Source organism: Grammomys surdaster, unplaced genomic scaffold, assembly GCF_004785775.1.
Source record: "Grammomys surdaster isolate TR1022 unplaced genomic scaffold, NIH_TR_1.0 125284, whole genome shotgun sequence".
Taxonomy (NCBI): Eukaryota; Metazoa; Chordata; class Mammalia; order Rodentia; family Muridae; genus Grammomys; species Grammomys surdaster.
Window position 1 is genome coordinate 884,650 of NW_021620163.1, and position 14,346 is coordinate 898,995.

General features: G+C 36.3%; 1 protein-coding gene and 1 pseudogene across 1 annotated transcript; one reads left to right on the top strand and one right to left on the bottom strand.

Moving 5' to 3' along the window:
* Positions 1-6,406: 6,406 nt before the first annotated feature.
* LOC114637446 (olfactory receptor 5D18-like) lies at positions 6,407-7,412 on the bottom strand. Its single transcript, XM_028785667.1, has one exon. It carries the CDS (start codon positions 7,394-7,396, stop codon positions 6,407-6,409), a length of 990 nt encoding a protein of 329 aa, XP_028641500.1. The 5' UTR covers positions 7,397-7,412.
* Positions 7,413-9,890: 2,478 nt separating this feature from the next.
* Positions 9,891-13,784, top strand: LOC114637447 (annotated as a pseudogene).
* Positions 13,785-14,346: the final 562 nt, after the last annotated feature.

Below are 14,346 nucleotides of genomic sequence, written 5' to 3' on the forward strand. Positions count from 1 at the left end.
GCTTATTACATCATTTGTGTTTGTCCTTTATGTGTAATGTGTTTTTAAAGGTTTATGTAATAGATTGTATTAAAATTAGTATAGTTCATATTACACAACAGAGTGGAAACTGAGTTTGATTGCAATAGAACAAACTTGCCTTTTATGAAAAATTCAAGTATTCTGTTGTTTTAGTATTATAGGTTGAAGTATGTCATTTAATAATATATTGGTTAAAAATGTTTAATTTCTTGATTGTTACCTCACTTTATATGAAGAAAGTTAATAATAAAATAGTACAGATCTCAGAAAAACTATAAAGATATTTAATTCACTCACTGTGAAATAATAGTAGAAATCTTAGGTGATACATATGATTTATCTGACACATACATAAATCAATAGATCATATATTAAAATCTGTACAGATATTACCAAAATGAAAAGTAATTTTTAAAACATTTCATCAATTTATTTCCTATGTTATATCAAAGCATTATTTTTTAAAATATTTGTTAATTTTTCATTGAGAATTTCATAGAAGTATATGTCTATTTGATCATATACAATCCAAGGTTTACCTCTAACTTCTCCTAGTGTACTCCAACACATCACTCTCATAATTTTATTTTTCCTCTTCCTTTTTAAAAGATTATTAAGCCAAACTATTGCCTGTATGGTGTCATGGAAGAGAACCATCCAACCTTCACACTCTTGAAGAAAATTGACTCTTCCTCTACCAGCAGCCATTAACCTCTAATAGCTTGTCAATTAGGAGATTTCATGTGTCCCTACCACATCCATGTTTTAATGTTAATTACTTTGTTTTTGTGTGGGTCTTATGCCCATAACTACAGCTACAGTGAGTACAAGACCTTAATGTCCTTTTCATATTTACAATAACTAACACAATATCACCTCTATATAATAAAGGAAATAATCAAAAGAACAGCTTCTGCAATGGGATAATGTGATATAACAGTTTCTTTTGAAATATTGCTCCCAAGATGAAAGGGGAAACTGTTGATACTCAAATAGTAAATAAAATTCCATATATTTGTAAAAGCAGAGACTTGTCAGATTCTAGAAGACCCCATCAAGGTTATAGAAAAAAGTAAACAATTGTTCGGACACAAGATTCTGAAAAGCCTTGAGTATATCCTTGATCCTATAGAGTGAGCTGCTAGCTAGTTATTCAGAGAGTATTAGGTTTGCAGCTTGCATGAGTCCTCACCTGTTCTGGCTTGGGGTTTTAAGTGTTGAAGATACTTCCTAATCATTCCTTTTCCTGTATTTCTTCACCCAACTCTGTTTGTTGACTCAATAAAATTGTAATGATATTCCTAGTTTGAATTTGGAACATTAAGTGGGTTCCCTCCTGGGCTGAATAAACTTGTGTGTATTGTTTCTCCAGAAAAAGGTCTGACTGTTTGCAAACTAAGCTTAGGCCAAAGGTTTAGATAGAGAGTGAACTTCAAACTTTCAGCAACCGAACTAAACCAAACCAAAGCAAAACAAAACAGAAATACATTTATATGGCTGAAACAACAATTAGACATGTTACAGAACAGGCTGGCCACATACGGGGACAAGCATAAGAAATTAAAATTCAACATCAGAAAAATGCAAATTGATTCACTGTGGCAAATCACCTCATTACAATTTGAATGATTGTCAAAAAAGGGAAAACTAAGGAATGCTTGTAAACATGCAGAGAAAAAAGAAGCTTTACACCATGTGAGTAAAAATGTACATTATATCTATTATGGACAAATGAGGTTTCTTTAACACAAATTCGAAGAACAAACACATATAAAGCTTATAGTTAATGATATACTTTTTTAGTACCAGGACTTGGATTGTTGGGGCTAGAAGGTGTTTGAGTTTGAGACCTTATTGGCCTATATAATGAAATTCTATCTCAAAATAATTCAAACAAAATGAATCAAAACAAAACTGGTGAAATTAGAAAATTATATTATCCAGAAAATGAATCTATCATGCACTTCCCAATGATCAGAACACTGAAGTACTATTCATATTGTCAAGAACATGAATCCAGTGCACATCAATAGATACATAAAGAATATGTGACAAAGTAGAGCACTCGACATTCATAAGAATAATAAAGTGTTTAATTTATAAAATATAGATTGAAGTGGTGAGCATCTTATAAACCACAGTTAGATATAGTCAGAAAAACAGATGCTCCACCATTTTGTTCACAGGGTTGCTATGAATCTCTGATCTCTTAGCATTTGATAGTAAAACTGTCACTGCTTTGGTGTCAGAATAGAAGCTCTGAACTTGCATATTTAATTTTGTTGTTTATATCAAAATATGAACATGATTTTCCAAGGAGGTCACAAGTAAATACAGACTGTGTATTAAATTTGAATGCTATTCTTGCACTTACAAGTTAAATAATTTCTAAGTGATAGACTGTAAAAGATAAAATTTTGAATGTCAGAAAAATAGAAATACAGTAGAAAAAAGATTTCTTCATATGACCAATTCTAAAACTACCTTTGTATTATTTTACACATGCATATACAATGCAAATATGTTCATTATTAATTCTGAATTTATATCAAATAAATATTTTAATTGTTACCACATATTCAAAATAACTTGATTAAATAACATCTTGATTGAGTTTTTGCAACATCATATTACAGATTATATACTTGTGCAGTTTTTCCATTTTTCAAAATATATAGAAATGTATTTTTCCATCAGGCTGATTATCACTTAAAATTATACACATTCATATTGGGTAATAGGAAGGACACCCAAAGGAAATAGTTCAACCAAGTGGTTCAAAGAGGTAAAATCTTAATCATGTATAGAAAATAGGACATGATGACTGTTTCTTTTATTTTTTTTTTGAGTACTATTCCACAAGTATTAAGTTTATAGTATTTCAGATGACAATCAAATATTCAAGAGTTATTTTGACAAAGACTCAGATTTTCACGAAAATTCAGTAAAAATGTATTCAGGACATTGTAGTATTTCTGACATCATCTAAATAGACTAGTATTGCATAATACAGGCTACATAGACATATATGTAAGTGCAGTCAATTATTTAGAAGACTTGTTTAAGAGTCTATCTTTAACTATCACAGTTACTTAAAGGATATTCAAGATGAGGAAATCATCTCATACAAGTTTCTATTCAGGTTATTCACATGATGCATTGGAGAACACTTGCATACAACAGAGAAACAAAAATATGAAAGTCATAACAATTTTGGTCAGTAAAACAACTATTATATTTTTGAACTCAGTATTACATTCTTACTCCATGATTTCATTTATGTCTTTTATCTTCTGAATAAAATTTCCTTTTGCTTCAAATCCATCTCTAATAACTCATCCCTCATGCTTGGGCAATCATGTTGGTGAGACTTATGGGTGTGGCTTCTGAAATTCCTAGAAGACACAATCTCACAGACACTTTTTGATTGTTTGTCTTTTATAATCTTTCTGCCTCCTCCTCTTCAATTTTACCTGAATTTTAGGCTTAAGACTGCTTTGTTGACATATCCACTGGGACTCTCCATTTTAATTGCTTGTGGTTCCTGGTAATGGCCTCCCTCTGTTGCCAAGAATTCCATTTTGTTTTGTATAGGATAGTTGTATAAACTCAACTATTTCTTCTCTTATTATTATTAATCATTCCATTAGTTTACATCTCAAATGATATCTCACTTCCCGGTGACACATCCATAAACCCAACATCTGCCCTCTCCCACCTCCGCTTTGCCTCTATAAAGGTGCTCTGCTACCCACCCATCCTCTCCTGCCCCACTGCTCCAAGCATCTCCCTACTCTGGGGAATCAAACCTCCACGGGAATGAGGACTTCCCCTCTGGTTGATGTCAGACAAGGCCATCCTCTGCTACATATGTATCTGGAGCCATGGATCCCTCCCTGTACACTCCTTGGTTGGTATTCAAGTCCCGGGGAGCACTTGGTTGCCCAGACAGCCAACATTATTCTTCCTATGGGGTTGCAATCCGGCTCTGTTGTGTTGGAATTGAGGCTCCTGTTTGGACAGGCCACACTAGGCCATTGCAGTTCTACATGGCAGAGGTTTTTTGGAGGTGGGGGTGGGGGGCGGAGACAATGGGGAAAAGAGAGGAGAAAAAAAGGGGCGAAGGTCAGGAAGGCCTTTTATTTAGGCTGTGGTATAACTGCAAGCAGGTAAGGGTAGAAAGTGAACTCTGAGAATGTGTAAGATTGCCATGGCAGCAACAGATGTGCAGGTCCCTGTCTCCTATGGGTGACGTCACTGGTTCGGAGGCAATCTGCCAAGCCGGATCCTGATACCAATATAGTCCTTCTGCCAGCTCCCCCAACAGGTTCCCCGAGCTCAGTCTGATGGTTGGTTCTAAGCATTCGTATATGCATTGGTCAGTTGATGGCAGAACCTCCCAGTCTCACCAAGTTCCTGTCAGCAAGTGTCTAGGCAACAGTAACAGTGTCAGGGGTTTGGTGTCTGCAAACAGGATGGATACCCAGGTTCCTTGGATGGCCCTTCCTTCAGCCTCTGCTCTATTTTTTTGTCCCCGTTTTTCCTTTGGTCAGGAGCATTTCTGGGTTAAAAACTTTGGGATGGGTGGGTGGCCCCATCTCTTGATTGGGGGCTATGCCCATCTACTGGAGGTGGTCTCTACAGGTTCTATCTCCCCTTCGCTGCATATTTTGATTAAAGTTATCCCTGTTGGGTCCTGAGAGCCTCTCCCTGTCCATGTGTCTGAGACCCTCCAATGATTGACCCCAGTTCTTCATCCCCCACTGCTATATATTTTTATTCGACTTCCTGATCCTCTGTATATCTCTCCTGTGCCCTCCAGGACCTGATACCGTCCCCCTTATTATTTCCCCCTCCTCTTTCCCTCCCTGGTCTCTCTTTCCTCTACCTCTGACATCATCCTGTTTCCCACTTCAATGTAGGACTGAAACATCCGCACTCTGGTCTTCCTTCCTCCTTAATGCCATATAGTCTCTGGGTTGTATCAGATGTCTCTCAACAGAAGAATGAATAAAAAAAATGTGGTACAATTACCCAATGGAATGCTACTAAGCTATTAAAAACAGTGACTTCATGAAATTCGCAGGTGAATGGATAGAACTAGAAAATATCATCCCGAGTGAGGAAACTCAAACACAAAAGAACACACAGGGTATGTTCTCACTGATAAGTGGATATTAGGTAAAAAGCTCACAATGACCATGATACAACAATTTTGTTTTAATAAATTCATACTCATCTATATTTTTCATTACCAATTTTGAAAAAAAAATAAGTTTAATTTTCAATTTTTTGAGAATATTGTGCATTATGCACTTATATATTATCAATACTAATTCTGTGTTCCTGAGGCTGTTATTATATCTATTCTTTTTTTTTTTTAACCTTCCGAATTGGGTGTTTGTCATTATTTCTTATTTTTCAGGGTAGGAAACAATGGTATAGGTAAGAATTATTCTTAGCTATTTATTTGTTGAAATTCCACATTTTTACCATTTGCTTTACATTTACATATGCATAGAATATCTATTCTTAACTGAATTTGTTTACTTAAAGCACAAGTAAATATATTTTAGAATTTCATAGGCTTCAGCCATACTATGAAATTGTCCCTCAGCTTTTCCTTTTTCTATCAGTTACCTCAACCTTTTTACTATCTTCCCACCCAACTTTGAGATATGTTTTCAGATATCAAGTCCCATTTTTGTTGCCCATCTAATCTTTGGGGTAGGGTAGCTATGTTGTGTGGTAAGCATATCAGGCAGCCACATTATTAAAAAGAAACCAATTACTCCTTTCCTAGAAGCTATCAAATGACAATTAGTTCATTATGTGGTCAATGGTGGACTTTCTAACTTCCTTCCAGCATGCTGGGATTTGGTCTGTTTGAAACTCACTCAGGTTTTGTAAAAGCTATCACAGTCACTGTAAGTACATATGTATACTATCATATATAATTGTGTAAAATCAGTAAAACAGATACATACAATAGAAAAAAATTTGTTTGCACAATCAATTACAAAATCTTTTGTATTACTTTACTAATATGTATAATGAAATCTGTTCATTGCTTATTTGAAATATATTCAAATGATCATACGTCCTCTGAAAAATCTCAGCTACATGAGATGTCAAAAAGGTATATAGTAAAAATGCTAATATGTAATGTAAAGTACCCTCAATGATAGTTATATTTAAATATTACAATAAAATTATAAATTATAATGTTATTTCAGTTTTGGAGATGGGATACAAATAATTTGTGATCTCTGATTAATTTCTGAAAATTGATATAGAGAACAGAATTCTCTTTAAAATAAAGCCATTTCGGTCCAGTTGAATAAATTGCTTATTAATTTTAATATGATCTTAGAATTAAAATTCTCTAAACTCCTTTACTAATTCCAGGGTCAATGTACTTGGGAAGATGAATGGGGGGAGCTATAAATTTAATCTTCATGATTTTTCTGATTGTATTCTTCACATCTTTATTCCTCAGACTGTAAATCAGAGGGTTAAGCATGGGGATCACCAGGGTATAAAACAAAGAAGCCACTTTGAATGTGAGTTGGGAGTTGTTTGAGTTGGGTACAGAGTATAGAAACAGGATAGTACCATAGAAGATGGTGATGGTAGTGAGGTGTGAAGCACATGTAGAGAAAGCCTTTCGGCGCCCCCTGGATGATTGCATCTTGAGTATGGTGACAAGGATAAACGCATATGATAGAAGGATGATGAGAAGAGTGCTAAGGGCATTCATAGTGGAAAGTGAAAAGAGAAGGATTTGATTAACCTGAGTGTCAGAACGTGAGAGGACTAGAAGTGAGGAGAACTCACAGAAGAAATGATCAATTGTGTTGAAACCAACAAAAGACAACTGGACAACAGAACATGTCATTGTCAGGGAACATGTGAGTCCCCATGCATATGATCCCACCACTAGACTGAGGCAGAGTTTCTGAGACATGGCTACTGTGTAGAGCAGTGGTCTGCAGATGGCCACAAATCGGTCGTAGGCCATAACCACTAATAAAATGGATTCAGTTACCACAAAGACAGCAAAGAAAAAATATTGTACTATACATTCTAAAAATGATATGGTTCTGTCTTCTACAACAAGGTTCACCAACATCTTGGGAGCAATGATGGAGGAATAGCAGAAATCTACAAAGGAGAGGTGGCTGAGGAAGAAGTACATGGGGGTGTGGAGTTTGGGGTTAATTCTGATTATGACAATCATGCCAATATTCCCTACCACAGTGATGGTATAGATGGTGAGAAACACCAAGAAAAGAGGGACTTCTATTTCTGGGTAATCTGAGAAGCCCAACAGGATGAACATGGCTCCACTGTTATTTCCATATGTCAGTAACATGGCTTGTCTTCTCCAGAATATGTAGTTTATTCTACAAGTTAATAAAACATACAATGAAGGAAGTAGGAATTTGTTAGAGTTCTTAGATTAAAAAGCAAATTACTCTTTGAACATCTGGATTTTGGTATGTCAGAAAAACTACAGATACACATTTTAAAAGTTCTAAACCATTTTTTACAGCTTCTTAAAGGCAATTCTATTACTGAGTTAAATTTATGCTAGATTGTAAATTTTAGAGTTTATAGTTTCAAGAATATGATACTAAATCATCTTCATCTCCAGTTAATTTTATACCTAATACAATGGTCTATCTTTTTTATTGTATACATTCATAAATGATTGGCCTATATAATATATTACTTTCTTTTCTCTGTATTTAAAAACAATACAAATATATAAACATAATTTATAACATGCAGTCTCACATTTATATTACATATATATGAATTGGTATGTACATTTTTGTTATTCCATATTGGATCTAAAATTTGTATATCTGACACTGGGAAACTACTGTATGAAAACAGTCTTAATGACATTTATAGGAAATATATTCATTAATTTTCTATATTGCCTGAAGAATACAAACATAGAATAGAATAAAAGGATATTATACTTTCTGAACAAAGAAGACATATCAGGCTGTAGAGTACTTTCCTTAGAGGGCCTGCAGACCTTGTGAGGGTCATTCCAATTAGCTAGGTTTAAATAGCATGAGCCAAAATTGGGAGATGACAATAGGTAGATCTATGTGACTTGCAGGCTAGTCATCATAGCTTTATGATCTTTCAATCCAAGTTGTATGGTATCTAAGGAACATTTCTGAAGTTATTCTGCGTCCTCTGCACACATGTAAGTATCTACAGTCATAAACACACACACACACACACACACACACACACACACAAGTGAGAGAGTCAGTGATAGTGTGAATCAGAGACATAAAGATACTGAGAGACAAACACACACACACACACAAAGACATATACACAGACAAACACAGAATGTGTATTTTTATTCAAGAACCATTCTAGCAGTGTTGAAGTACAGATACATTTATATATCTATATCTAGTTTCCTGATACTTAGATTAAAAGATTTTCCTTAATTTCTCAATTTCATCTTTCCATTATTCTCTTTTTTGAGATATTAGCATAATTATTTTTAAATTATCATATCTTCATTTATGAAACAAAGTAGGAAGTTTAAAATATTAGACAAGAACAACAGAGATATACTGGAATACAGTATCAAGATAAAACATTGAGATAAGGTATTAGGGAATCTCTCTCACTCAGGGATATATTGGATATCAAAATGTGAGAATATTGAATTTTCTCAGTGATACAATACATTGTGTGAAAATAAGTTAATTTACCTTCAACCCAACTAATTTTTCTCTTTTGTAGCCTTGAAGCAAACCTTTTGCAGGTCAAGGTGGAATCCTTGTGAGTGGGAGTGATATACAGATTTTTGTATTTATGACTCCAGCCTTGGAGACACAAACCCTGGAGACTAAATCTTGCTGATCTTTTGAGGCCTTACATAAGCAATTACAATTAATTACTTTTAGCTGATGTAACCTTTTTAAAATCACAGATATTTTAAGTGAGTTTTAAATTACATGTTTCATGAAGTATGGCATTCAGTACTCACAGCATAGAGTGAAGGACAAGGTAAGTAATGAGTATAAAACGAGATCACTGTCTTTCTAGTACTGAAAATATACAAGACTCTCTACAGGAAATTTAAATATGTCTGTTAGCTGATGCTGCGCATAATTACTCTACTCTGCTAGTTAATATTAATAGTTAATTCTCCCATCCAACCCTGCGTCTGTGTTCAGGGAACATTTGTTATGTACACTTGTCTCCACTATGCCTACACTAGCTCTAGTAACGTGGAGCCCTTTCCTTTAGTACCCAGATGATTTCACTGTAATATCTCCCATTCTATCCACGTAACTGAAAACAATAGACTTCACATTTTACAAATAAATAAATAATCAGTTGTATGCATGTATATATTTTTTAAATCTATTCATCAGAGTCTCTAAGTTTTGACAAATCATTAACGTATGCAAAATATAGGTGAATTCAGTTTTTTCAAACACTAATTTTAGTTTCTTTGTATGTATAGCTATAATGAGAATTTTTTTACATACAATGCATTTTAATCCAAGTCAAAATGCTAAAAAATGCTTAAGGGGGAAAAAAAGACCTTTATGAGCTACAGCCTTCACAAGAAATATCAGCTCATTAGCTCTTGTGAAAATATCTTTTAGACTCAAGAAGTCAACCTCCTTAGTTCATTAATTCTTAATTCTATGTTTTCTTCTTATTCCCTCCTTTACAGTGGATTCTAGATATTTTCTTGCTGCTTTTATGATTTTTATTTTATATCAATACTATACAAATTTTTCTTTCTGAGGTGAAAAATAATACAAACAATCTGTTTTCAGATGTTTACAAATATTACATGACTATGCGTGGGAATGTTCCTTATTCTTACAGGTACATTGAACAGACCATATGAAACCCAGGAAGAAAATATAAATCCCAAGATAAAAATGGAATCATAGCATCAATTTTTATGGCCAAAATAATATAAAAAAGAAATCAGTAAGATATTTTTCAGAAATGTTATAAATATATGGAGATGAACAAAACCTCATGAATGACATATATTCAAATAAAAGATTAACTGAACACTCCCATAAAATACATAGACATAAAAACAAAACATACCAAATGGAGGATACATAAAAAACAGATATAAAAAGAAAAATTGTCAGATATATTTGTTTATCAAATAAGTGCTCACACCAGCAATGGAGGAGTGTTCCCCTTGTTCTACATCCTCACCAGCATGTGCTGTCATTTGAGATTTGATCTTAGCCATTCTGATGCGTGGAAGGTATAATCTCAGAGTGGTTTTGATTTGCATTTTTCCTCATGTTTAAGGGCGTTGAACATTTCATTAAGTGTTTCTTGGCCATTAGAGAATCTTCTGTTGAGAATTCTCTGTGTAGCTCTATACCCCATTTTTTATTTGGGTTAATAGTGTCTAAGTTCTGGAGTCCTTCATATATTTTGGACATTAGCCCTCTGTCAAATGTAGAGCTGGGGAAGATCTTTTCCCATTGTGTAGGCTATTGTTTTGTTCTATTGATGGTGTTCTTTGCCTAGCAAAAGCTTTTCAGTTTCATTTCTTAGTTATTGATCTTAGTGCCTGAGCTATGGGGACTACAGTCAGTAATATAGTGGGGTATTCTTGAAATAGATAAGGGGTAGATTTTAAGGATTCTCACAACAAATAACAAGTAGGGAGATGCATATATATACATATGTGTATATATACATATATATATATGTGTGTGTGTGTGTATTAGCTTTAATTAACTTCCTCAAAATTTACATATATGAAACATCATGTTTTACAAGATACACTATATAATCATTATATTCATGTGTGCAATAATTAATTTTAAATGAATAATCAAAATGTATCAATGTACGTTCTAAGTAACATTGAAATCCAGTGGTCTATCTTTAAAAGGCTACATAAGAAAGTAAAATAGAGTCCATGAATGTTATGCACACACCAAAATTGAACCAGAGCATGCTTGGCTAAACTCAACTCCACTTGTTCAGCAACGTTGAGATTAATTTCACTGACAGAGATAACATATTCTACTGCTTGTTATACTTCCATGTGCTTGTTGACTTATAAGCAAGGTGGGGGCAGGAACAAAGCAAGTTCTTTAGAATATTGTTCACGATAGGTCATCTTTTTTGCTGCCTTAAACTAAGAGAAATTTTGGCTTAATTAATCTGAAGAGACATAGGTTACATGTGCTTACAGACAAACTTGACCTGAATCAACTGTTCAGGCTGTTAGAATACATTGTAACTCTAAAGTAAAACGTTATTTTCCACCCAAGAAAATAAAATTATTCATGTCTCTCCAAAGGAAGAAAAGAAAAAGAATCTTTAAAACTCTGCCTATCAGCTGGGGAGTGCTGTCACATACCTTTAATCCCAGCACTTGGCAGGCAGAGTTAGGTGGATTTCTAAGTTTAATGCCAGCCCTGTTTTAAAAGAAAGAATGAAAGAAAGGAGAGAGAGAGAGAGAGAGAGAGAGAGAGAGAGAGAGAGAGAGAGAGAGAGAGAGAGATGGCAGGAAGGAGGAATGGAGGGAGGGAGGGGGGAGAGGAGAGGTAGGAAGGAAGGAAGAAAGGAAAGATAAAAAATACACAGGAGCAGACGGCACGTTGAACACATGCTTACTGAGGAAATCTAAGAAAAGCATCTGCTCGAGGGTTGTGTCGAAGACTTGGAGCAAGGCTACAGAGGCTATGAGGCAGGGAGTGCTGAACCTAGCAACACCCAGGATACATAAGGAAGTGGTATTGCCCTCAGGCAAGGTTATGAAAAGTACAACTACTATAATGTGCAAAACACTAGTGTCCCTGCAGGAACACCCTATAGTTATGGCCCAGGCTCATGGGAGGTCACCAAGACCATTGATGGTGAACTGGCAGCTAGGAGCTTTGCAATACATGTGACCTCTTTTGCCCCAGAGTCATGTGCCAACAACTCTGACTAGCTCATTGCCAAGATCAATTAATGTTTGTACTTGTTCAAGGAAGGAGGGTTTGAACCATCAGAGGTGGGGAAGGCATGCAGGACCGAGACAGCTCCTTCTGCTTCAAGCCATACAAGTCCTACGACTCCAGGCCCTGTATACCTGAGCATAATCCCTACTGCCCCAGCTAGTTATGATTATGATTTTGACTTGGAGACTGACAGCAATGGTAGTTTTAGTGGAACATTCAACGACTGTGGGGACTGGGTTCCCTTGATGATTTCTTGAGGGGCAATATCCAGGGCCGCTTCTAGGACAAGAACAACTCTAGTACCTTCATAGGTCACCTACATAGTGACCTCTTCATGCCACCCTCAGCTTCCTCAGAGCTCATATCCACTAACTGGAATGAGCTGAACTACATGGGTGGGTGTGGTCCAGGTGGGCCCTCCACCAACAGGCTACCTCCTTCCCTCTTCTCCCAGTCCATGGCCCCTGACTACAGAATGATGGACACACAGAGGGTGAAACAGTTTGAGTAGCACCATGTCTTATGGATGTGGCTGGTCCCAGACTTGGGTACCGGATTGGCCCAAGAGAGGATCTGAATGCTTTGGAGCAGACAACATGTGTGGGAAGCAGACCCAGTTTCCATTGTATGAAGAACCTGATGCCAAACTGACCCATGCTGACAGTGAAGGAGATCTATCTGAAAATGATGATGAAGCTGGTGACTTAGGGTCAGAAGATGATGATTTCAGGGGGGAGAATGAATTCTGTGACTCCAAGAAGCAGACAGGAGAAAAGGAGGACTAGGACAAAGATGTGAAGAAGAGATGGGAGAAACAAAGGAGGAAAGACAGGATGCGGGACCTAGCAGCTGACAGGATTCAGTTTGCCTGTTCTGTATGCAAGTTTCATAGCTTTGAAGATGAAGAAATTCAAAAGCAGCATCTGCAAAGTAAATTTCACAAAGAGAACTTGCGATTTATAAGTACCAAACTGCCAGACAAGACAGTAGAATTTCTCCAGGAGTACTTCACAAACAGGAATAAGAAAATTGAAAAACGGAGCCAGGAGTTGTTGGAGAAGGAGAGCCCTAAACCCAAACCAGTTCCATTCAAAGGGATAGGCCAGGAGCATTTCTTCAAAAAGATTGAAGCTGCACATTGCTTGTGACATGCTGATTCCTGCACAGCACCAGCTTCTCCAGCAGCGTCTGCGTTCTGTAGACCATAACCATAGTAGAAGGTTGGCGGCTGAGCAGTTCAAAGGAAACAAGTCTCCATGTGGCTAAGAGTGTTTTGAACAACAAACATAGTGAAGGTGTGGAAAAATGCCTCCAGGGTCACGATCCTTTTGTCAGTGAACCTGTTGATCTTGAGACAGAAGAAAATGAAAACATAGGAGAGGAGAAGGAAGAAACACCACAGAAGGTGGCTGCAGAAGTCTTGGCAGAGATGATCACAGCAGCAGTGAGGGCTGTAGAGGAGGGAGGAGAACCAGTTTCAGAGCATAATGAAGTCTTAGCTGAAGTGGAAGGGCCTGTGGACACAGCAGAGGCCAGTAGCGACCCCCACACTGTAAAACTTCTAGAAGAGCAGACCTGGGAAACAGCGTCTGAAACCGGGAATTCGAATACAAGGCCAGAGGTGAGGCTGCTGAGGCCAGAAATGAAGCAGCCATGCCAGCAGCAGACACAGGAAGCACAAGCATGTTACCTGTCATAGCTAACCCAGGAATCATGGAAGATGAGCTGGAACAAACTGATGCAGAGTCCAAAGATATTCCCACAGAATGATCATTTCTTTCCTATTGTGTCATGGCTTTTTGTTTATTTGTTTGTTTTATAAGCTGTACTAGGGTGTGTTTTATTTGGTGGAAAGACTAGGCCATTTCCTTCCCAATGTACCTCAAGGATTTATGCTACATAGTAGATGACTTCCCTACTCTGTTAGAATACCAAAAGAGGTAAACACCATTTGTCCAAGTGGTCTTTGATGGTTATTTGTGCACTACAGTTAGAATAATAAAAGTAGATCTTCCTGATACTTGTTAAGTCCTACAGTGGACAGAGTGTAAGGATTTGTTTTGTGTTCTGTTTTTGTTTGGTTGGTCTTTGTTTCCTTTTATTTTGCTTTTTCTCTTGGGAAGCAATCTGATATGAATATAGCTTGCTTGAGAAAAAAATTTAATTATTTAGGGGCATTCCCTTATTCACCTATGCATGGTTGATGAGGGACATACATGATTCAACCATCCATGTGTGTGAGAACTGAGATTATGCCCCCCCCACACCACCAAAAAACAGTCCTACCTGTTTCAATAAACATCAGATCATTTTTAAGGCCTTTATTTCAGCT

Bases quoted from the DNA above. Each gene is read 5' to 3' on its own strand.
- LOC114637446 (XM_028785667.1), bottom strand. From the start codon at position 7,396: ATGTTACTGACATATGGAAATAACAGTGGAGCCATGTTCATCCTGTTG.